This window comes from Ursus arctos, unplaced genomic scaffold (genome assembly GCF_023065955.2).
Source record: "Ursus arctos isolate Adak ecotype North America unplaced genomic scaffold, UrsArc2.0 scaffold_33, whole genome shotgun sequence".
NCBI lineage: Eukaryota > Metazoa > Chordata > Mammalia > Carnivora > Ursidae > Ursus > Ursus arctos.
In genome coordinates, this window is record NW_026623019.1 from 24,353,048 (window position 1) to 24,378,629 (window position 25,582).

Sequence of the window (25,582 nt, forward strand, 5' to 3'; positions counted from 1 at the left end):
CCTGCTGATGTAGCAACACACGGTGTGCTGCTGAGCACTCGCGCGCTGCCCGTACCTCCGCCTGGCTGTGGACTCCCATTGCGGCTTGCTCTCTGCCTTCCTTACCTCCTGCCTTGTTTTCCTAGAGGTGGTTTCATTGCTTAGTACTGTCCAGGAGCCAGGAACTCAAGTGTGCTGACTCGCGACCCTTCCCTGTGATTGAAGTCCATTTGCCTTTGTTAACTGTTCTCTCATAAACCCAGAGATACGCTCATTGTTTTCCCTCCAGGTTAGTTCCTATCCTCTTTGTCATTAAACCAGGTTTTTTTTCCCCTCTCTTGTGCTGCCTTATCTCTAAAATCAGGAGAAAAATCTAAAATACTGTACTATTTGTAAATACACGTGTTTACTTTCTGCCTTTGTTTACAGGTTCCTCCTGAATTCGATTTCTCTGCTCACAAATACTTTCCTGTTGTGAAACTTGTTTGAGAAATACTCAAAGGGGGACATCAAGGGGCAGAATCTACTTTCAGATTCTAAGGGGATCCATCCGTCAGTCTCAGCACATAACGTGAAGTGAAATGGATTTCTTGGATAACAGCGTATTATAAGAAATACTTTTAATTTGACAGCCTTATACGACGTGAATGAAAACTGCTGTTTTAAAGTGGTTTGTTATGTTCCATGGATGAAACTGGGCTTACTGAATGCAGTGATGAACGTTACATGGTTTTATTACAGATTTAATCATAAATCATTTTTTATGAATGAGTGAAAATAGTGTTTGTAAAGGTTAATAAATTTCTTGACAAAAAATGCACTACTGGAAATGAAAAATAACAGCACTTTGTTGATGCATGTTAAGAACTGAAGGTGTTTACTCGGGTAGTTCAAACAGATTATTCAAAAGTTTCAAAACGGGATTGATCAAACACTTGAATGGGGTTTTGGCAAAATACATTTAAAAGGGAATATGTGGGGTGGGGGGGACCTCTAAACTATCTAGGGAGACTAAGTTACATGGGGATTGTGATTTTGTGTGTCATGCTGTCTTAAATTATATACCTATAATATAGAGGTTTTTTAAAAAACATCCTTTAACTGTTCCTTTTGGCACTTTTAAAACATGCATAATGTTTGCTAGTGACATTCGAGAGGTAGGAATGTGTAGATTGTTAATTTTTAGGGTTAGGTTTCAATGTGGCATACTTTTTATTCACTACTAAATATTCAGTTTAACCCACGCAACGTTTTCAAGTGGGGATCTTTCCAATATCTGCTGGCTTCGAAAACAGACTTAAATCCACCTGTACCTGTAAGTGGCCAGTGCCAGAGGCCCTACCCTTCCTTTGCTGCTCATTCCTCTTCCTGGCTCATGCTGCCGTGGATTTTTATTCTACATTAGATGGTATCATTTTATCCTAAGCAGTAAGGATAGGAAAACAAGCATTTGTCTCAAGTGGTAGAGTCTTAGTTTATAAAACTCATGTGCCGTTTACACATAAATTTAAAGAGACTATTTCAAGTCCTTTAACTTTCCCAGAGATGTTTCACAGGCACACCAACAAGGATGGAAGCATTTTACTTTAGCTTTTTAAAAAGTACATGTGATGGTACCAACTTCGAGTAATCCTTCAATCTATACATTATCAGAATTTTATAAGCCAGTTTTTAAGGGACAGTGGCTTAGTACACTTAAAGTATTGCTCTATGCTGAAAAATAGTAAACATTTAAATTATTAAGCTATTTCCCTTTGACACTAATGAACATTTTCAAAGTCTAAGCTAATAATGTGGAATCTTTTTGTATTTTTTGTAAAATTCAGCGACAAGGCTTAGAAGTTTAGTATTCTATAAACTATCAGTTATTTATAATTAATAATCTTAGGGGTAGTAGACCGAGCCACTGGACCTTAAAGGATCCTGAATTCACTCTTGTCTTCCACCACTCCAGGTTCTGCTAAGGATAACCAACTATTGCCAATTAATTAAAACAATCATGCCAAGTACCAATCTAGTTATTTAATGACCACACACTGACTTAACAGGTATTGGTTTATTTCTCAAGTTCCATCACATGAAAGTACAGTTAAGTATGTGCAGTGCTTTCATTACTCAAGAAATCTGACTATTGTGCAGGGAATCTGCAGTCCCCATTTGCGAATACAGAGGAAGGTGTAAATTAAATAGTTCAAACCTATTAAAAATTGGAATAGCTGCTAATTTTGGATGAAACCAAAAGACCAAAGTGGGGGGTTTGCGGCTACTTACGTATTACACAGGTTTTTTTTTTTTTTTTTTTTTTTAAAAGCCACGACACCTCTCTAAATTGTTGCCTTGGAATAGGTGCCTGTGTGATGTCAAGGAAAGCCAGTGGTAAGAAAGCATGAAATTGCTCACGGTACACACCTCCTGAACGAATGGCTGTTGGTGCCTTTGTACATGAAGATGAAACAGCGTGGTTATTTTTTTATTTAAATTGACATCCCATCTCAGTCCACAAAAGGTTTAAGGCAGACCACCATTCTTTATCCATAATTTGCAAGCTGACTCTTTAGGGATCCGATAGGGCAGTAAAGGAAAACAAAGCAGTTAAACAGTCTTGTTTCTCAGAACTCTATGCATACTGATTAAACATGAAATGAATAGAGGCTTTATTGAAAAAGCAAGAGACTATCAACCCTAAGGCTAAGACACAAAGGGAAATTGGACAAGGACTTAGGTAAAATCTTACAAACCACCCTCTTTAGTTGCCTTTTCTGGGTGGAAAAGTTTAATCTTAGTAATTAAGTAAAAAGACACCTACACAAGTAACATTCACATTGGAGATCTTAACCTGAATGCAAACCAGGTCCTGCCTTCAGTGCCAGCCAGGGGCACCGTGAGGCCAGGCCAGGTGATGGGCCAGGCATCCAGCTCACCAGCTTTCCGCCCTGTGTAGCTCTAACTTCTCTGGACCCCCATTTCCTCTCTGAAGTTGAGGGGTTATATCAGGTGATCTGAGGCTCCTGCATCTCAAATCCTGTGACTTGTATTTCATAAGCATCACCACCCACTTACCTTTGCAACCTGAGAGTCATTAATTTGACTTTCCCCAGTCAGTGGCAAGAGCCTATTTACTGCAAATACTGAGAAGCAACTCAATGTGAATTATGATTAGTCCTTTTCAAATTAACATTAACTTTTGATTTTTAAATCACTTTGATAGTCCTTTACCACAAGCCAAACATACAGACTATGGCAAAAACAACTGCTGCATGTCTCTTGCCTTTCTAAACTTTCCCCGTGTAACACTGTATATACCCTTAACGTCAGCTTCCTCTCCGTTTCCTGTAATGGTGCAGTGGGCAGTCTGTCCACAGCAAACATGCGCCCACAGTGCTGCGCTGCTCCCCCCTGCTCTGCCACAGGCCCCAGGGTCAGCTCTGCTTTGGCCCCTGTTGTGTCAAGTCTAATCCACTCATGGCTCTTGGTAATACGGACTTAATACAGAAGATTTTGCTTTGCCCACATATACTAAGCAAAGTAAAAACCGATCACAAATGTTCAAATTACAAGTCACTTAGAAGCATTTTTGTACATTAATGACAAAGATTATACAAGTAGTTTTTTAAAAAAATTCTCACGTAAAATGCCTTTGTATATCGACTTGTTTAAAACTGTTGCTAGTGATATTTATGTTAACAGTTTTGTGCTCCAGGCCACTGACTGTCGGAACCAGGAGTGGGCACGTGAGAGCATAAGCCCGTAATCGTTCAGCACTGACCTGGGAGAACAGAAATATCGGGCTGGTACCGGCCACTCAGCACAGCATGTGAAGAGGGACACCAGAGGGACCAGAGAAGAATTCTCAGGTGCGGCGGGTCTCTTGGTGTCAGAAGACAAACTCTTCCTACAGGCTTTTTTTTTTTTTTTAAAACAAAGTTACATTCCAGAATTTTTTAAGTGCCACTGTCACCATACTTGGAAAACTTGGGTTCTATTTTTGATGTTGATCTTCTCATACCTATTAGCTGACAAATTTTGACACCTTAGTATAAACACTTCGAAAATACCCCCCCAAAAACCATCTACAGCACATTTTCCTACATAAAGTACATATTAAAACTCCACAATCATCTTTAGCTGTATATTTTACTTAGTACATTTCACAGTATTCAACCCCTCATAAATATTTTGTAGTGATCTCTGTTCAATCCTGACATGAAGTTTATGATTCCAGTTGATTCAGAGTGTGTGATTCCTCTTTCCACGCTGATCAAGCAAATTTATCATGTCTTCTTTCTGATTTTCAGCATTAAGAACTAAAAAAAAAAAAAAAAAACCATAATCTAACATTAAAACATTTAGGGAAACCAGCCAGGCAGCTTCTGTTTGACCTAAGTGTCTAGAGACTGCGTCATGAAGAGGACAGTGTCTCCCACTGCAGCATATATGGGGAATCGCATTCCTAATCAAGGACAAGAGAGCAAAGAGACTACATGTTTGGCCACGTGGTGCCATGAAATAAAGCTAAAACATGTAAAAACTTCCGATTAAAATAGTGAAATAATGTCCCATGTCCTCTACAATGGACAATATAAAATGTACTCATAACATTTGTGATACACCCGCAACTCTTTTGTGCTCCACACGTCCCTGTTGGTGTCCCTCCAACGGTGCCCCGAGAGCTACCTGCAGCTCCGGTCAGCTCTTACGACTCCAAAGCTGCTCCTTCCAGAGCTGAAGTCTGCATGTGGCTCCCATCATCCTTACCCTGTCCTTTGACAAAGGACATACAAAGGAAGACCTCACAAAACCTAAAACCACCATGCTGATTTACAACTACCACACATTAAATGGTTAATGATTTTATTAAATGCCTTAATACTGTCTTTTAAAGTTCTCTAATAAAGTTGGAACTAATGCCTTTTTCTTCTAATTTCCCTGGAGCAAGGAGGGTCTTCAAACTATTTTAATGATAGCATCTTAAAATGATGGTGATGACATTCTTGAAACTCTTACAAAAGTTGACAGAGCATTTTTCTTTGCCTTCATCCTCACTTTGTTTGAAGCCTTGTACAGGGTCAAATTCATGGGACGCCTGTGTGTAGGGGATGAAAGAGCCCAGAGCTCTACTGCAAAGCCAGACATTTAGGACGCCAGACGGATTTGAAGGACAGCAGAAGAGATGTTAAGACAGTACCACCACCAGCAAATAATCAAGGACTGACGTACACAAGTGAGTGGAACTGATGACAGGAATAGGAAAAGAGACTTTATATTTGTTTAAAATTCTGCTAATATGTTCATGTGTTGCATTTTAAAATCACCTGGCCTAAGAAAATAATTTAAAAATCAAGTTAAAACTCGTATTTCTAGAAACCTCAAACAACTCTGGTAATTCTAATAGCTGACATGCTGGATGAAATATGAGAAGATATTTTAAAGAATGCACTGTTGAATCAAACCCAAGTTGAGAGACTTTCTACCAAGTAACTGGCCAGAACACTTCAAAAACTGTCAACGTCATAAGATAAAGACAGATGGTTTTGGGTTAAAGGACCCTAGGGAGGTGTGACAATAAATGCAGCATATAATCCTGGATTATCGTATCTTGGACCAGAAAAGGGATATTAAGTTGAACAATTCACTAAATTTGAATAATAGCATTGTATCAATATTAATGTCTTCAATAATTGGACTATGGTTAAATAAGATGTTAATATTTGGGGAACCTGGGTGAAAGGTATATGGAAATTCTGTTTTAAAGAAAAGTTAAAATATTTTAAAGTAAGACATTAAAATGCACTGTTTATAATGGTAATAGAAGAAGGGATCTATGAGGCCAAACGTGAAGTCAAAATTCCAACTCCTGAAGGTAATAAACAGCAAAGCCAGCTCTGCCCTGAGGACTTGTGAAGCCGAAGACACTGGGCTTCTCCCTTCTCAGCTTCCAAAGATGCAGAGGTACAAAAACTAAAGACGAGGGCTCCACTCTGGATGGGAAGTCCAGAAGGGGCCTCCTATATAAAGCTGAAACTCCCAAAGGCTTGTGTCTTTGGATTAAAGGTAATGGAGAATAAGTCTGCAGTAAAGGTGGGACAGCAAGAAAGCCTAGTGGTTAGACTGGGGAGAAGGATTTCTAAAGGAGACAACCATGCAAGTATACAGTTTGAACTCACATTTCCTGTGTGATCCAAAAAATATCTGAATTTACGTTATTTAAGAGGTTGTGGTTTTGAAGTGCCCTTTTTGAGACCTTGATACAGGCAAACGACCTCTAGTGCAGTACAGCTCTAACCCAGGCCCCAGAGGCTTCCTACAGGTAAAAGTTCCCAGGAAACTAGTAGCTCGCAGCTAAAAATCACAAAACACAAGAAGGTAACCTAAGGACAATCTGATAAAAGAAATACCCACAAGGTTTTTAGATACTGCAACTGGAAGATAAAGTCAGATACATTTAAAGAAATAAAATTTTTGTTTGTAAATTTGAGCAAAGAATAAAAAAGCATGAATTAAAGAACAGATAGGAATAGCTGAAGGAAAAATTGGTGAACTAGAAGTTATGTCTGAGGAAATCATTCTGAATGTAGATCAGGGAAGCAGAAATGGGTAATATGAAAAAAGAGGGTAAGAGACATGAGTAGAATGGTAAGATTTAACACTTCTGATCTGAGTTCAAAAAGGAATCAAAATGGTTAAGAAGCCTTATTCAAAGAGATCTTGGCTGAAATCTTCCAGAAGTAGCCTTGTCAGATATTTAAACTGCTGCTGCTGTTGTATTTGGAACAGGGTGGTACAGTGTGAGTCAGCAGGGAAACCAATGGGACAGAAAGTCTGAAAAGTAGACCTGAGTAGATACAGAAATCTATTTGGTAAAGGTGGCACCTCAGATCTGTGGCCTTGAGCTGGTGTTGGGCCAACTGGACAGCCCTTAGGAGAAAAAAAAAATTAGACCCAATCTTGTGCCACACTGCCTGAATACATCTGAAATTAATTATGAATTAGTGATCTAATGTAAAATATAAAAACAGATGATCCTGGAAAAATGGTAACAACAGTGGCATAGTTTTTGAATTTCAGGGTCCCTACATAAAGCAACTACATTGAAAAACTCAAAAATTCAGACATTTACAAGAGTAGATGACAAGGAATCCTGCAGACCCCAAAACACAAGCAGAGACAAAAATAATGGACAGTGCCTGTATGCTAGCAGTGTCTAGAAAGAAAACAGGAGCAATGGAGCATCTGACGGACCTGAGAACAGAACAGGAGAGCCCCAAACAGCCAAAAGATGTACACCAGAAAGTATCTGGGTCAGTGGACAAACTACAAATAGAAAGCAGGAGACTTTCTGCTACTCCTGCAGCAGGTGACCACAAAGTAGCTATGGTAAGGACTGACGGGCCAGGGGAGGCTGAGCTCCATGAACTTCTGAAACTCATTTGCCAGGATTCCTTTCTGGGGTTCCTCAGGTAGAGCCCCATGGGGGTGGGGGTGTTGGAGAACAGCTGAGTGTGGAGAGCCATGGCTGAGCAGGACAGGAACAAGAGACAAAGGACCTGAAGGTTCAGATTAAAGTGGAAAAGGTCCCTAGGGCACCTGGGTGGCTCAGTCGTTAAGCGCCTGCCTTCGGCTCAGGTCATGATCCCAGCGTTCTGGGATCGAGCCCTGCATCGGGCTTCCTGCACAGCGGAAAGCCTGCTTCCCCCTCTCCCACTCCCCCTGCTTGTGTTACCTCTCTCACTGCCTGTCAAATAAATAAAATCTTTAAAAAAAAAAAAAAAAAAAGTGGGAAAGGTCCCACTGGCCAAAGAAGATGGGACAACTTGGAACTTCAAAAAGGATAATAAATACAATTGAGCGAAACCCATCAACTAGGTTTAAATCCATTGAGTTTGTATTTTAAGTATCACCTTGAGAGGATGACAGGGAAATAATTCATTATTGTGAAAAGGGGTAGAATCCAGCATTTTTATCCTGCCTATGTTATATGACTAAAACCACTGACTTGCCTATTTATAAAAATACTCCAACTAACAAATAGAACAGGAAAAGCTTAATTAGAATACCATGAATAAATTAATGAAGGCACTGAACATCAACTGCTACTTCTATCACAAAAAGAAAGGCATTCCTTGCCTTCTGATGAAAGAACACACCACTCCTCCCACTTTACCAAGGGCTTGAGCCCAAACCGGAGTCTTACCAAGCCTCTGGATATCAGCTACCAATATGCAGGAAATCAAAAGGAAAGAACATACTAAACAGCACTATGAATGTACAATCAGCACTATGCGGACTGTGGAAAACTCCAGGGCAAATGGAGGAAAGGAATGGAATGGAGGGGAAAACTGCAGACTAAGGGTTAAAGAGCTACCCATTTTAAATTGATAAACTATGGTGTCCAGGGATGCCCACTTGAGTGACAAGCCCAAAAAGAAATGCATGAAAATGCCTATTAGAAAGGTCAGGATAGGGGGCGCTGTTATGGAGAATGAAGGGGGCCTCTGGAGGGCTGGTCAAGTTCTAGTCCTTGAGGTGGGTGGGGACGCAGTTACAAGGTATTTACCTTCTAAAGACGTTTGTTTTGTGGTGTTCTCTGAATTTGTGTTTTTAATAGAACTAAAAGAAAAATTTGAAAGCATACTTAACACAGGTGAATTCCTTCCAACACTAGATGGGAAAACTTGCTATGACTCAATATCCAGAGGCAATAAAAGAAAAGACATAGAAGTTTTCAAACATTCACATGGCAAAAAACACCATACGTAAAACGAAAACACAAACCGGGAAGAAGTACTGCAACTTACACCACAGATAAAGGGCAATCTCCTAGCATATAAAGAACTCTTAAAAACTAGGAAAAGAAACACTAAGAATCTGATAGAAAAATGAAATTTGAAAAAGGAAACCATGAAACCGCATAATACGACAATAAGTGGGTATGTGGCAGGGTGACAGCATTAGAAAAGTCATCAGACAAGGGTTTTTTTGTTTTGTTTAAAGATTTCATTTATTTGACAGCCAGCGAGAGAGGGAAGCAAGCAGGGGGAGTGGGAGAGGAAGAAGCAGGCTCCCAGCGGAGGAGCCTGATACCGGGTTTGATCCCAGGACCCCGGGATCATGCCCTGAGCCCAAGGCAGACGCTTAACGACTGAGCCACTCAGGCGCCCCTAGACAAGGGTTTTCAGTGGATGTTAAAGCCACACCGTTTCAAAGCATCCCCCTCTCTAGATGACCTGTTAGTTAGGAAGGGAAAATGGCCCGTAGTGATGGAGAGCCCCAGTGGGCAGTGCTTAACCAAGCCGTCAGCCTGCCCTGAGTGCCTCCTGGTGGGAAGCAGGGGAGCACACTGCAGCTGTAAAAATGTCCAACCTGAATCCTATCACAAGCAAATGGACAAATCCAGAATCTGATCCATCCCACTGACCTGGACTCTTCAAGATTCAAAATAATACAAAGAGCTCCTATAAAAAGCTCCTTGGAAGTACTGTGCAGATGTTAGGGCTTTTTGATTGCTGATACAGAGTGATCGAGTGGTGACCCGGCCATCTGTTGGGAAATCCCTAAATGTCATGAAGACAAAACCTCTAGCCAACACCTGAGGGCCTGAGCCCCCTAAACACACACAGACCTCCTGAAAGGTCTTCACCTCGGACTCCCCAACCCTCCTCTTCCTCCGCTGCCCCATGTTCAAAGGCTTCTGGATCGGACCGATCACTTACAACATCAGTGCTGGGACTCAGTGTTCAGTCACTGCCGAAGTGAACGAGGACCACGACGTGAAATGCAGGGTGAGCCCACGGCCTCGGCACACCTCTTACCGTTGAGGTTGCTGTCGCTCCCTGCGAGGGCTGCCTGCTTCTCCGTTTCTGATTCTGCCTCATTTTCATCCATGTTGTAGTCGTCCTCTCCTCCCAGCTTTTGCTGGTGTCTCCCTGTAAAATGAGCACAGGCACGGAGGACACAACCCCATGACTCTCTTGAGGCCGCAGGAGCACCAGAGCCCAGGAACTGGGGTCTTCCCCCTCACGGCTTAACCATCAGGTCTTCTGTGACCGCTCAGAGAACGGGAGGGACTCGTGTGCCTGCTGCCAGTACGAACAGCAGGCGTGAGTTCTCCACTTCCGTGCGCCCCCCCTTCAACTCTGAGTCCGTCTGAACCACGGCCTCCACACAGGGCGCTGTTCTGGGCGGGAACTAGGAAACTGGCTAATCAACCCCAGATCCCGGGCGGTGGTGGTGGTCGCGGTGGTGGTTTTTTGAGAGACCATCAACTAAAGGAAGACGCCGCCGTTGCTGGGAACAGCAGGTTTCTAGTTAACGACGGCACCTCAGAATGGCCTGTGGCTCTGACGGAAGGAAATGGAATGGCTACTGGGTGCCAAAGGATTTCCATCATCCCTACAGAATTAGCTCATTGACGACAGTCAGCCCTGCAGAGAACCACCACCAGGAAAGAAGATCAGGACAAAAGGTGTTCACGAGACATTCACAGGAAGGCCTGTGAATGTCTTCTACACGCAGATAGGCAGGTAAACGGAATCTGGTTTTAAAACGCGTGTCTGGAGGACTTGGCTCTAGTTCCATCTCCTGCGCTCGCTGCCTAAAGTGGAGGCCAAGCACACGCCTTCGGGCCCAGCCGCCGTACTCTGCACATCCGAGCGCGACGGCTGCACCAGGAGGACGTGTGTCCAGCCTTCAGATGTCACCCTCTGGGGCCAGTCTGAACCCTGAGCGCCACTGGGTCGGCCACCTGAGCTTCCTTTAACTCTTCAACTGAAACCTTGTGAGAACACGCTCTTCAGAAAGAGAAACTCGAGTGCAAATTAGATCAATCTGGAATCAGGGTAATTTCCACAAATAAGCACATTCCCCGACTCTTGTTAGTGGCTCGTCCCAGAGCACAGGTATCTTCCCTTCGTCCGTGTTCCTGGCTTGGCTGGGAGTGACGTCTTCCACAGCTTTTAGGGACGCAAACACATCCCAGAATATTGTGTTGATCTCAGTTTCCCACACTTTCCTGTATCTTTAAAAAAAAAGTCCAACCAGGGGCGCCTGGGTGGCACAGCGGTTGAGCGTCTGCCTTCGGCTCAGGGCGTGATCCCGGCGTTCCGGGATCGAGCCCCACATCAGGCTCCTCCGCTGTGATCCTGCTTCTTCCTCTCCCACTCCCCCTGCCTGTGTTCCCTCTCTCGCTGGCTGTCTCTGTCAGATAAAATCTTTAAAAAAAAAAAAGTCCCACCAAACCAGAAAGGATTCACGTCACTTTGCTGCCATGCTCAAATACGCACGAAACCCCATGTACCCGGTATCCCTCCCTCCCTCCCTTCGCCGGGCTCTGGGGTGACAGCACGTGAGGACGCGCGCACACAGGCAGGGCCAGTGGTCCAGGGCGGGGGCTTCGTCCACTCGATGCTGAGCACCCACCTCAAGCCCTTCCGCCCGAAAGCACCCCCGACCACCGCCGAGCCCCCGCGAACGCTGTTTCTGACCCCCGCGACCGCCCGCCTCCTACCGGCTCCCAGGCGCCCAGGCACGGAGCACTACCGGACGGCACGCGGGCCCTCACCGGCCGCACAGCGACGGCACGCAGCCCGCCGCGCACCCACCTGCCTCGCCGGCATCCTGCCCCTCCTCCTCCTGCCCATCGGGGATGACCAGCTGCTCCCGCTCGAGGTCCTCGGGGTCCGGATTCTCCCGGCTCGCCGGCATCGCCGCGGGCGCCCCTGCCGCCCGGCGGGCTGCTCCGGCTTCGGGCCCGGCTTCCTCTGCATCCCGCTCCCGGCCCGGCGCCCGCGGCAGCCCCGGGCTGTCCTTCGGGGGCTCCTCCTCACTGACCGCCTGAAGCTCGTCGGTTTCCTCTGCGCAGAGAACACGGCTGGCTGAGACCTCAACTGAAACAGACACCCCTACGCCCCGCAACTCCCAGAGTCTTCGCAAGGGCTGCGGATGGCGAGCAGCTGGGTAACTTATCCCGTGACGCGGCAAAGACTGCACGTTTCTCTGGCGCCGCAGCTCATCTTCAGAACCGCGAGACAGAAGCGGTTTAGGGGAAAAGTCTGGACAAGTCATCTTGACCTCAGTGACGACGTACAGCTCAAGTTGTCTGACCATCACGTGTCGAGACAAGCACCTGGGAGCGGGGCGTGCCAGTCCACCAAGGAGTCACCCCACAGAGACACGGCAGCCCCCTGGTTCCCACGACAGCTGCCCCGGTCTCAGCCACCTCCCCGTAACCACACAGGCCCAGTGATGTCCTCAATAAGGCACAGCCCGGCCCTTTACACGGCTGCCCAAGAACAAGGCACTCGGTTTACCAGGATGACAGTAAGACGAGGAAAAGCCCCGGGACCCCAATTCCAGGTGCCCAGAGAGACTTCACCTGCCTCCGGCAGCCCGAGCCCAGCTCACCAACCGCCTCCCACGGGAACACTCTGTTGTGAGGCCATGTGCAAAGATGCTGGACACGAACTGCCACTGTTTACTTCAGAGAGGGCTTAAACGTGTCATTATCAAGCTTCACGTACCTTTCTCACCTTGTCTCTTCAAATCCAAAGCCACCTCAGAACTGGGGGCTGGTGTCTGGGGCTCCCCATTGCTGGGCACGTTTCCTCTCACTTGTGGCACCGCTGCCTGGGGCGGGTCTGCTTCCTGTGGCCGGGGCTGAGGCTCGCTGGGGGCTCGGAGCTGAAACAGGAGCACACACAGCCCGGGACTCTGTGACTTCAAACCTCACAACAAGCCCAAGCAACGCCATGGACGTCCTTCTGACAAAACACCAAAACCCGGAGAAATGCCATGACCTACCCCAACTGTGCCATACCCCCTGGCATAAATGCAAACCTCTGAGGCTATGATCTTCCAGAAAGTACTTTCAGTAGTGGATTAACGAGTAGGTTTCTGTCTGATCAACAAGGACAAGGAAGACCTGAATACTATAAACGAACCAGACCAGGCTGACTTCTCTAGAACAGTGACCCGACAAGAGCAAAACACATTCTTCAAGTGCACGTGGACCATTCCGCAGGACAGATGCTAGACAATGAAACAAGCCTCAACAAATCTGAAATAATTCGAGAACGTACTTTGTACGATGCCATTCACAATGGAATGAAATTATCAATGACAATAAAATTTGAGAAATTCACAAACATGTGGAAATTAGGCAACACACTCCTAAATTAAACCAATGGGTCAAAGAAATCACAAGGCAAATAAGAATATCTTGAGAAAAACTAAAACAAATACATGACATACCAAACTTATGGGAGGCTGTTAAAGCAGGGCTTAGGGGTAATTTGCGAGTCTATATTAAGAAAAGAAAGATCGCAAATCAGTAACCTAATCTTCCATCTTAAGATACTGGAAAAAGAAAAGCAAACAGAACCTAAAGCAAAAAAGGACATAATAAAGGTTGGAGCAGGAATTAATGAAATACAGGGGCGCCTGGGTGGCTCAGTCATTAAGCATCTGCCTTCGGCTCAGGGTGTGATCCCAGCGTTCTGGGATCGAGCCCCACATCAGGCTGCTCCGCTAGGAGCCTGCTTATTCCTCTCCCACTCTCCCTGCTTGTGTTCCCTCTCTCGCTGGCTGTCTCTATCTCTGTCGAATAAATAAAATCTTAAAAAAAAAAAAGGAATTAATGAAATATAGAACAGAAAAATAGAGAACATCAATGAAATAAAAGTTCTTCAAAAAGTTGAACAAAATTGACAAACCTTTAGCTAGATTAACCGAGAAAATGAGAAAACTCAAATTACTAAAATAAAAAATAAAACAGGATAACATTACTGACCTTACACAAATAAAAATATTAAAAAGCAATACCATGAATAACTATATATCAATTTTGATGACTTAGAGGACATTAGGCAAATTCCTAGAACAATACAAACTACCCAAACTGACTCAAGAAATAGAAAATGTGAGGGGTGCCTGGGTGGCTCAGCTGGTTGTGTCTGACTCTTGGTTTTGGCTCAGGTCATAATCTCATGGGCCATGCGATCAAGGCCCACGTTGGGCTCCGCACTCAGCCAAGAGTATACTTGAAGATTCTCTCCCCCTGGCCCTCTACCCATTCCCTCTCTGTCCACTCGATGCTGAGCACCCACCTCAAGGCCTTCCGGATAACAAATAATAAAAATAAATAATAAAAAAAAAAAAAAGAAAGAAAAGAAAAAATGTGAATAGACTTGTTATATAACAAGAGGTTGAATTAGTCATTTAAAAACTTCCCCCAAAGAAAAGCCCAAGCCCAGATGACTTCACTAGTGAATCCCACCAAGCATTTAAAGAATACCAGATCTCCACTCTTCAAAAAAAAACCAAAAACAAAAACAAAAAACAAAACCAAACAAAAAGACCAAGAGAAAGGAATATGCCCCAACTCAATTCTATGAGCCCAATATTACTAGATATCAAAACGAAAAACATTACAAGAAAACCAATATCTCTCATGGATATAAACACCAAAGTCCTTAACAAAATACTAACAAATCAGATCCAGCAACATATAAAAGGGTTATACAGCATGAGCAAGTGGGTTAAATCCCATGAACGCAAGGTGAAACATCTAAAAAAATCAGTGTAATATCGTATCAATAGCATAATGGACAAAAACACACGATCGTCTCAACAGATGGAGAAAAAGAATTTGACAAAAGCCAACACCTCTTGATAAAAACACTCAACAACGAAGAAGGGAAGCGATGCCTGCGTGGCTTAGTGGGTTAAGCTTTCGGTTTGGGCTCCAGGCTCCAGTCGTGATCTCAAGGTCACGAGATGCGAGCCCTGCCTCAGGCTCTGCGCTCAGCAGGGAGTCTGCTTGAGACTCGGTCTCTCCCTCTGCCCCTCGCACCCCTTGCACATGCTCTCTACAATAAATAAATCACACACACACAAGAACAGAAGGGAACTTCCTCAACTTTGATAAAGTCCATCTATGAAAACACACAACTAACAACAAACTTAATGGTAAAAACTAAATGTTTTCCCTCCATGATCAAGAACAAGGATATCTGTTCTTCCACTTCTGTTTAACACTGAATGGAGGTTCTGGCCAGGGCAATTAGGCAATCCACAAATAACCCCCCATATTTACGGTAAACTGATTTTTGACAAGGGTGCCACGACAGTTCAGTGGAAGAAAGACTAGTTTTTTTCAGAAAAAGAGCCAAGAGACAACTGGATATCCACATGCAAAAGAATGAAGTTGGACCCCTACTTCACACCGGATATAAAAAATTAACTCAAAATGGGTCATAGGACTAAATGTAAGAGCTAAGAACTATAAAACTCTTAGAATAAAATGTAAACCTTCATGGCCTTGGATCAGGCAAAGTGTTTTAAATTATGACACCAAAGGAACACAAAACAGAATAACTAACAAACGGGACTTCATCAAAACTAAAAACTTTTATGTTCCAATGAACACCAGGAAGAAAGTAAAAAAAACAACTCACAGAATGGAAAAATATTTGCAAATCATATCTAATCTCTCTACCTATATAGATAGATATACATACAGATATGAACTCCCAACTCAATTATAAAATAGTTCAATTTAAAAATGGGTAAAGGAAGTGAACAGACATTTCTCCAAGAAGATACAAGTGCCTAAGAAAGCACAAGAAAAGATGCTCGACATTAGTTAGTATGGAAATCCAAATCCGAACCAGAATGAGGCAGGACTCCACACCCACCAGGACGGCTACAATGACCAAGACCAATAATAACAAGAGCTGGCAAGGACGTGGAGAAACTGGAACCCTCAAACTGCTGGTGAAAATGTAAAAGAGTGTGATCGCTTTTTGAAAATGGTCTGGCAGTTTCTCATTAAACATCAAGTCACCATATGATGCAGAAATTCCACTCCTAACTATATATCTAAGAGAAATGAAAACTTACATCCATACAAAAATGCCTACGTGAGCGTTCACAGCAGAATATCCATCAGCCTAAAACTAGAAATAACGCAAATACCTATCAACTGACAAATGACTCCACAAAACATGTCCTACCCATACGACATTATCCAGCCACGAATAGGAAATATTCATACAAACACATGGATGAACCTTGAAAGCATTACACTAAGCGAAAGGATCCAGACACAAAAGGCCACATAGCGTATGATTCTACTGATATGAAATGTCCAGAGAAAGCAAATCTCTAGAGACAGAAAGTAGATTAATGGTTTTCTAGGACCGAATGGGGAGAGCCAATGGTTATGGGGTTTATTTGGGGGAATGAAAATGTTCTAAAACTGTGATGATGGCTGCACAATTTTGTGAATGTACTAAAAACCGATGAATTATAATATTATATGGGTGAACGGTATGGTCTGTGAATTATCCCTCAATAAAGCTGCTATATTTAAAACCAACACACGCAGATTTCCTGAAGGCTTCGAGCCGCAGCTCCGTGGCCAGGCGTCACGCACCCTGCCAACGTGGGCTCTCGTCAGCCCCAGCACTGACCAGCTGGTGCGGGGGCCACTGTACCGAACCCTGCCCACGGGTCTCAGGGCCTTCGAAACAGAACAGCAGCAACTCTCTCGCAGGATGGCTGGAGACCTTAAATGAAGAAACCCCAGTAAAGCCCCGAGCCCAAGGACAAGGCCAGAGCCCAGTCTGCCCTGCCAGAATCGCGGCATCCCGGGACTGGCTGGTGTGTCGCAGGGAACCAAACAACCGAAGAGAACAGAGAGAGGAGCAAATCAGACAGCAGACAAGGGAACAGAATGCCTGAAGAGAGGGGAGGAATGCCTTCCAGAATCCTGGGCAGAAAAAAACCCAGAATTACCTGCTGGCTTTGGTCCTTTTTTTCACTCAGGTCCCTGGAAGCAACAGCTTCATTTCCCCTTTTAGTGACTTCTTCTATTCGCTCCTCACACTGCTCCTTCACCTCTTTCATCTGATTGATGCACTGGCTCCTTTGGTGAAAGAAAGCAAAAAGAAAGACAAGTATTTAGGGATGTGTCTACACAGCAAGTATTTCCTGCCGTGGCTGTGGAATCCATCATGCCGGTAAGACACAGCTCATCTTTTTCCTGGTTCCGGCTCTTCAGCTCAAGGGGGGGCATAAGGCAGGGCAATACGTGGGTTTCAGTTACTAAATGGCAAGAAAACTGAAACTCACTACAAATTTGTCACTGTTCTGAAACAGGTGAACTTTACTGGTTAGAAAAAATAATTTTTAGGGACACCTGGGTGGCTCAGTTGGTTAAACTTTGGTTAAGCCTTTGGATCGGGTCATGATCCCAGAGTCCTGGGATCGAGCCCCATGTCAGGCTCTCTGCTCAGCGGGGAGTCTGCTTCTCTCTCTCCCTCTGTGCTCTCCCTCCTCTCCCTCTCAAATAAATAAATAAAAGCTTTTTAAAAAAATTAAAAATACAATATGTGCTATAATAAGAAACATATACATGGTCTTGTTCCCAGCTATTAGCACAGAGCTCCTAAAGCCCCTGGAATTTCCTGAGTTATGGGAGGGTCTTCTGACAGTCAGACGAGCCCCTCTGGACCACACCTGAGTTTAGGCTAGAGCGCCACCTCACACAGCCTTAGGATGGGGCTGGTGGCCAGAGGAACCAGCCCCATGATTACAGGGTGGGAACTTTCGGCCGGACCACCTCCCTCCAGGGAACGGGGAGAGCAGAGATGGAGTTCAATCATGTGGCCAATGATTTAATCGACTGTGCCTATGTGGTCAAACCTCAGATAAAATCTCCAGGGGATGAGGCTCGGCAAGCTTCTCGGCTGGTGAACATCGATGCACTAGAAATGTGGCACCCCAACTCCACCAGGAAAGGAGCGGTCTCCCCCACAACTGCCCTCACACCAAGACTCTACCGTACGGCTGTTCCTGAGATCCAGCCCTTATGACAAGCTGTAGTCCTGATGCAGCACCTGGCTGAGTTCTGTGGGCAGTCCTAGAGAATTACCAACCCCGACGGGTTCAGGAAGCACCGAACTTGTAGCCAGGAGACAGAGTACAGGCGCCCTGGGGACACCCAGAACTTGTGGGTGTCATCTGAAGAGGGGAGTCTCGTGGGACTAAAGCCTGTGGGGTTTGTGCTAACACTGGACAGTGTCAAAATCCAGCCGGACTTCCATTTCTGGGGAGATGGAATAGAAGGGGTTTCCCTATTGCTCCCACCAAGCACAACTAAAAACCCCGGGAATTGTATTTAAAATAAACAGAAGAGGACTGAACGGCGGGAGAGAAGGCAGGCTGGCCGGGGCCCCGTATCTACAGACCACCACAGCGGTGACACTGGAGGCACGTGGGAGGCCTGCGTTTCGGCCCCCACCTGATGGGAATGTGTCCTCTCCCCCTGGGGTGGCAGCCAAGGGGCAGCGACGAGTCAGGGCTTGTCCCACCCACCAGAGGCTTCAACTGAAAATCGCCCATCACCTCAAGCACCAGGAAGATCTCAAACCGAGCGGAGAGAGACCATCGATAGATTGCAACACCGACACGACAGAGAAGTTACAAGGATCTGACAAACACTTCAAAACAGCCACCGGAGAAATGTTTCAGTGAGCAATTCAAACATGCTTGAAACAAATGAAAAACTAAATGTCTCGGCAAAGAAACAGAAGATGTAAGGAAGAACCACATGGAAATTTTCCAACTGAAAAATGCAATAACCAAAATAAAAGAACTTAAGGAATGACTGCAAATAGCAGAACGGAGGCAAGAATCTGTGAACTGGAAGACAGAACAACAGACGCTACCCAAAGTAACAGAAAACAGACCGCGGGAAAAAGAAAAAGAAAACGAACCCGCTTGGGGGATCTGCATGACTGTACAGAGATCTAACATCTGTGTCCTCAGAATCCAGGAAGGAGAAGACGACTTTCCCAGCGGGGCCCACATACCCAGTCACCTGCACGGCCACGCCCAAAATAGGACTCCTCTCCGCTCATCTCGGGGACCACAGGACAGTCGGCCTCGCCCAGACCGCTCCGAGCTCCTCACGTCCTCTTTCTTTTCCAGCACGAGTCCTAGCCTCCCTTCTCTACGCCCCACTCGGCATGATTCCATCCTAAATGACCTTCCCTAAGAAGTCTGTTTTGGGGTCATAGGTAAGGATTCATGAAAATGACTGTTTAAGAACAGTGTCTGAACGCACCTTCAAAAAGTGGGTAAGTTAGCATATCAGGTTTGGCTGCGGACACACAAAGTGCAAACGAGAGCAATCTGCGTCTCCCGCAGCCCAGCACCAGGATGGCGGCTCTGCGTCACCAGGGATACAGGCTTCTCTTTCGGTTTCCTGATCCTAGCACTGGTTTCCAGCCTCACGATCCGAGACGGCTACCGTGGCCCAGCCATCTTGCGTGAGTCCCAGGCAGCAGGAAGGAACAAGGAGGAAACGTAAAGGGAGGGGGTGTGGTGGACCAGCCTCACTTCCAGAAGCATTCCTACAGTCCTGTACCCACTTTCTTTCCCCACTGGCCAGAACGTAGTCACCAGGCTATGGTTCACTGCAAGGCGGGTTTGGAAATGCAGGAATTACTTTGCCACAGGCAGTTTTAAAAATATTTTGAGGGGCGCCTGGGTGGCACAGCTGTTAAGCGTCGGCCTTCGGCTCAGGGCGTGATCCCGGCGTTGTGGGATCGAGCCCCACATCAGGCTCCTCCGCTATGAGCCTGCTTCTTCCTCTCCCACTCCCCGTGCTTGTGTTCCCTCTCTTGCTGGCTGTCTCTATCTCTGTCAAATAAATAAATAAAATCTTAAAAAAATATATTTTGAGCCACAAAATATTAATAATCGCATACTGTCCCAAGTTGAGAACATATCCAACTATATACTATTCTGTTAACTTAGAATTGGAGACACCTATGAACTTATGCTTGGTTTAGTAGGACTACAGCTGGAAACCGTAAAAATATCCGTCAATGTCTGTATATAACACAGGTTAGTACACACACAGGTCTCTTTACTCTGCAGCTGATAAAGCTTAGAAACAACCACACCCCAGCGGCAACAAACACTCCTAGTACCCAGATCTTGGCTTCTTAATGCCACTCTCCAATTTAAAAAAAAAAAAAAAAGAGGGAGAGAGAAATGGTTGATTGGGTTATTCTAGGACTGGAACAGGATATACAAGAGATGAGCCTGGAGCATCTTTTGGTGCCGGAGTGTATAACAAAGTGCCTAGAAAGAGGGCAGGGGCACAATGCTGGGGATATGACCGAAGCTGGAACAATGTGAGCGAAAAATAAATTATAACCCAAAGTATAAAATAAATATTCATAAGTCCATGCTGATACAAATAATCAGACAGGTACGAACAGCCAGCTGTCCTGTGCCAGGAAAATTGCAGTTGATACCGATACCGTGCCCCTAGGGAAATGGAGCGTCACCCCCCACCCCCCCGATCTCTAGGCGTAGGCTGTGCACGCGGACTTCCTCCTAAGACGACAGTACAGAGGGACAGAGAACAGAGCAACTTCGCAGACAAAACCTACCCCAGCGAGGTGATCAGGATGAACGTCAACAGCGACAAGTCCTGTGGATGGCACGCGCCCTGACGCGAAGTACCGAGAGTGGCACCTTACCTCTGTGGCCTTCCTCCCAGAAACGTGTTGCCCCCGTTTAACCGTGAAAAAAAACACCAGATAAGTCCCAACTGGAACACATTCTACAAAACACCTGACCACTACTCCTTAAAACTATCAAGATCATAAAAAATAAGTCTGAGAAACGGTCACAGCCAAGAGGACTCTGAGAGAACCGAGTAGAAGGAATGTGGGATCCTGGAAGAGAAAAAGGACGTTAGGGGAAAACGGAGGAAACACAGATGAAGTACGAACTTCAGTTAATTGGTTCATTAACTGTGGAAATACACCACGTCAATGTAAAGTGTGAACCATAGGGAAACCGGGTCTGCGGTATACAGAACTCTCGTAATAATTCTGTAAACCCGAAACTGTTCCAAGATTTAAGATTCATTTTTTAAAAATAAAAATAAAAACGAACTGAACTGGAGGACACCCAGCTAGCGTCAGAGAATCGGTGCTGGAGCTGTCAGCTGACTCAGACTGAGCCCGCGCTTAGCCAAGGTATCCTGCGGCACCGCCGGAGCTCGCAGCCTGGAACCTAAGAGTACCTTGTGTGTCAGGGCTGTAGGTGAGAGAATTACCCACCTGTACAAATAAGGAAGCCGGGGGTGACCTGAATTGGGACACTGACCAGGGTCAGAGAGACACAGAGCCATAAGGCTGAAGGCAGACTTGGGGTTTGCTGGCGCGGCACCCTCTCTACTGCACTGTGGCCTGTCCTGGGCCCCAGGCCCTTCGGAGCCAGCGGCGCCTGCCCCCGGCCCATAACTCATGAACATGACCCGCGGCTCGAAGGGCTCCGTGGGTCTCCGCGAGCGACATGCGGAGACGGGCATCAGGTATTGCAGAAACAGAGAGAGACGGACTTCCGGACCTTGGACAGCTTACAGATCAAGAGAAAACTCGCTGAAAAATTCATTTAAATAAAATTCTCACGAACATGCAAGTCACGGGTGGTGGACTGGTCCACAGCAGCTGAAACGCAGAGAGCGAGACCAGAGACGTCTGCATCCTGAACGGACTACACACGCAGCCCAGAAGCTCGGGGCCAGCCAACGAACAGGGCCATGGCCCTTCCCGCACCTTTAAAAACCTACAAACGGGACATCTGCGCTGTCTTCTCCTGCTCTCGGCCCTCCCCAAATCAAGTACGGAGAGCCTCCCTCGCCAGCCTTGCGGGTGAAGGCCAGCCTTCCCCGTTCTAGCTCCACAGCAGCCGGAGAACCAGCTCAGGATGGAGCTCCGATCCCGGGACGCAGGTCACGTGGACGGTGACGGTGTGACTGCCCGAAGGCCCCAGGGGAACGTGGACTCACGCGCACGTGGTAACCGTTCCGCCACCAACTACAGCGAAAACAGACACACAGCACCTGCCGCCAGGGCTATCCTGACTGCTGCGATCGATGGGCGGACGGTTATCAACGGGACGGCCGCCATACGGGGATCGATGGAGGTGCGTGACCGACCACCCAGGACGCTAACCCTCGGAGCAGCGCTGTTCTAGCCCGGTAACAGCTTTTGCACACTATTTCCTCACGGCACGGAGATGAGACGACAACCAGTTTCACGTGAGAAACCAACCCTACGCGCTTTGGGGAGAAAGCCTGCAAGGCAGCGTGCGGACCAAGAGCAGCGATCGCTTAGCGATGTCCGCCAGTGCGGGAGCGGGAGCGGGGACGCCGATGCAAAAGAACGAACACTGACCTGCGCATCAGGAAACCCGGCCTCGCTGTCCGCGCGCTCACTCCCAGCACCGCCTCCTGTAAGCGGTGTAGACCGGACAGGGTGCGCTCACAGACAGTGTGCAGGTAAGCTTCCGATGTCCCACGGACTGAATGCGCAACTCCGCAGACAGTGCTAACGAGGGGTCTGCACCTTTTACCAGATTCTCGAAAAGGGTTTATACTCCAAAGACCGTAAGAGTAACTCTTCCCAGCTTCCAACAGTCCATTAACATCCCCTCCCCGCCCCCCCCCCCCCAAGGAAACACGCTTTTATCCAGTTCACCACTTCGGGCACAACTACCTCAATACGGATGTCAGCCAGAAAGTTTCAATCTAGCCGCCAAACCTCCTAAAAGAAAAAGGGTGAGTCCAGCATGCCTAGCCATTCTGCTCGTTGTCTGCTGACATGGGGACAGAGCTGCCGTCCCCGTCACCAGGCCCACCCGACTGCTGATTTCCAGCGAGGTCAACATCTTCTGGGTCAACATTCATCAAGTGAGGCCATTAATGGTTTATCCTATTTTAATGAATGGAAGGCCAATGCGCGTAAAGGTATCTTCTAAGGATGAATAATAGAGTGGGGCCATATTTATTTTTGTCTGAATGCACCTCACTGATTACTAGCCTAGCTCAGGGGTTCTCAACTGAATACTACTGGTGTTTGAGGCCAGAGAAAACTCTGTTAGGGGCCCTGCCCTGTGCACTGCAGGATGCCTGCCGCAGGTGTCTGGACACTGCCAAAGGTCTCCTGGGAGCAAAATCGCCACCCAAAATTGAGAACCGCTGGCCTAGCTGAAGAAGGTTCCATATGCATATTTTATTTTTTTTTTGAAGATTTTATTTATGTGACAGCCAGCCAGCGAGAGAGGGAGCAGAGCAGGGGAGAGGGAGAGGAAGAAGCAGGCTCCCAGCCGAGGAGCCCGATGTGGGACTCGATCCCAGAACGCCGGGATCACGCCCTGAGCCGAAGGCAGACGCTTAACGACTATGCTACCCAGGCGCCCCGCCATATGCATATTTTCTAATTATGTTTCCCTTGTATTAACTGTTGGTGCATATCCTCTGCATATTTATTTATTTGGGGCTTCCTGGTTTTAGCAGTATTTGGTTTTAAAGCAATCAGGAAGATAACACAGTAAGCAGACAATCTTTTGGAAGGATCTCAGAATCCCAATGAGGGCAGTGGGGTGAGGAAACTTATTCAGAAGGCAACTTGACAATTTATGACATTAAACCTACTGCTGAATCCTTTTTAGAAGGAAATAACCCAAAATAATGTTTAAAAGTTATACACATTGGTATCAGGCTAGTTATAATAATCAAAACTTAGAAGTAATCTAAATATCCAAACAGGGAAATCATGAATTAAATTTGGTGCCTCCACCATATCAACCAGCCATTTTTAATGATACTACATTTCAGAGCAGCACGGACTTTTATTTATACAGTGATTTAAAGATGTTAACAGTGACTGCAATCACGTGAAAAATCCGTGTGACCCTGGACACGGATTAGGGAGAAGTCAGCAAATGGAAAAGAGGACTGGGCTCACAGGTGTCTTGCTGCCTCTGCGTCTCAGACCCCCCGTGCCTGAGTTATGCTGCTTTTATGGGGGGAAAAAATACACAGACTGGGACTTCTTCTCCGCTCTCTAAATTGGTTTTTACTATCCTACTCTAGGGGTTAGCTAACCTTTTGAAAGTTGATTGTTCTGTTCTGGTTATAAAAATGTTCGCAGAAGTCAATGTGTAAGGTTCTTGTAGGCAACTGAAGTTATCACCCTAACGGTAAGCTGGGGCTGCAACGGGCAGCGTGGCGACTACGGTTACCCTGGAACGTGCGGAGAGAGGAGATCCGAAGTGTTCCCACCACACGTGCAAAGAGCAGGGTTAATTAGCCTGACCGGGGACGTCACTTCACAATGTAGAGGCATATCCGAACTTCACGTTTTATACCTTAAATACATCTAATGATGATGTGTCCATCGCTCTCACTGCAGAAGTTTGGAAAGACGAGAACTCACAGAAACAGAACGCCCCATGCCGACCCCCAGACCTGCATCGCTGATCCGACGCCAAAACGCCTTTCCGTCCGGGAGGGGGACGTGGGGCGCGTCTGAGCACCTCGGGGAGACGCCCTTAAAGGCTCTCCGCCACTGACTTCAGCAGCACCTGCGCTTCAGAACCTAACGCACCTCCCCGCTGAGAAGTCCCGTCCTGCTCAGAACACCGCCCTCCCGTGCGTCCTGCGCTGTGAGCCACGGGCTAATGCTCTTCCACGGCCGTCTGACGCACGGCCCGCACCCACGTGCTGAGGCGTCCGGGGCCTCCCGCAGAGCCCGTGGGCGCGGGCACACTTACAGGTCGTAGGAGAACTTCCGCTCCAGGTTGGTCTGGTTCCGCTGGAACTGGAGCACATCCTGCTGCAGCCGGCCGTAGTTCTTCTGCAGGGCCTTTAACTGGTCTGACGCGGGAGCAGGACCCGGGCCCAGCGGTCGCGTGGCCGTGACAACGCAGACGCGTCAACACAGTGGGCGATGGCACACAGGAGAGTAAGGAAGGGAGGGGAGAGGGATGAGAACATTCCAGAACCGTGGAGGAGCCCTGGAAATCCACAACCCAACTGGAATCTGCCCCCTCTTTTCCAAACCTCTCTTAAATCATTTTGACCTCAGACCCTTAAAATGCGTGAGGACGTTCTGTTCAGCTGTTCCTTAGACATCCTAAAGCCCGAGCTGTCCCACAAGCTGACACAGGCCACCGTGTCCCCTGGTCCCCGGCAGACTTATCCTCCAGCCTGTGGAACGCGGTTTCAACATCTGCTCAGGTACGCAGGCACTCATGGCAGACCCCGAGCTCCGCCACCAGGCTACCTGCCAGCCGCCCCCTCCTCCCACCATCCGTCCCCCACTCCCCGGAGGCCCCTGCTCATTTAATCCCCACCCCCCATCTGGGAAACAGCAGCTTTCCTTGAGGAGATTCATCAGCCCAGCCCTGCTGCCCTGACCTCTCGGCTCCTAAAAGCCTTGCGGAGAACAGCAGCCGCTGACAAAGGGCCAGGCTGGAGGGGAAAGACAAGCTGCCACAGAGGTGACAGCAGAGTGGCCAGCAGGCTGCAGCAGGGGCCCAGGACACAGCCCTGGACACACCCACATCCCTGAGGTTTGTCCTCAAAGCTCTAAACCTACAGCACTCTGGGGGGGGGGGGGGAATGAAATGAAAGTGAAGGATTCACTGAAATGCCAAACACACAGCAACAAGGCTCCGTCTCACTCGCAGTTCTAGGACATGCCGGAAGACTTAAACCTGTGGGGTCGCAGAACCA

General features: G+C 46.8%; 2 protein-coding genes across 11 annotated transcripts in view; one reads left to right on the top strand and one right to left on the bottom strand.

Annotated features, from left to right (window-relative positions):
• Window positions 1–7,150, top strand: part of NAA35 (N-alpha-acetyltransferase 35, NatC auxiliary subunit) — a 105,604-nt gene extending 98,454 nt beyond the window's left edge. For all 8 annotated transcript variants that reach the window (XM_057305529.1, XM_026518743.4, XM_048218328.2 and 5 more), the window contains one exon: window positions 409–7,150. In XM_057305529.1, coding sequence (XP_057161512.1) covers window positions 409–468 — 60 coding nt within the window. In that variant the 3' untranslated portion in view covers window positions 469–7,150. The remainder of the gene's footprint in view (window positions 1–408) is intronic.
• The window catches only part of GOLM1 (golgi membrane protein 1), a 56,594-nt gene continuing 33,032 nt past the window's right edge, over window positions 2,021–25,582 (bottom strand). For 2 of the 3 annotated variants that reach the window (XM_048218329.2, XM_057305530.1), the window contains exons 5-10: window positions 24,619–24,721; window positions 16,771–16,900; window positions 12,495–12,654; window positions 11,577–11,828; window positions 9,789–9,902; window positions 2,021–4,283 (exon numbers count right to left, since the gene is read on the bottom strand). In XM_048218329.2, the coding sequence (XP_048074286.2) occupies window positions 4,207–4,283; window positions 9,789–9,902; window positions 11,577–11,828; window positions 12,495–12,654; window positions 16,771–16,900; window positions 24,619–24,721 (836 nt within the window). In that variant the 3' untranslated portion in view covers window positions 2,021–4,206. The remainder of the gene's footprint in view (window positions 4,284–9,788; window positions 9,903–11,576; window positions 11,829–12,494; window positions 12,655–16,770; window positions 16,901–24,618; window positions 24,722–25,582) is intronic. The other variant, XM_048218330.2, reaches the window with a different exon arrangement.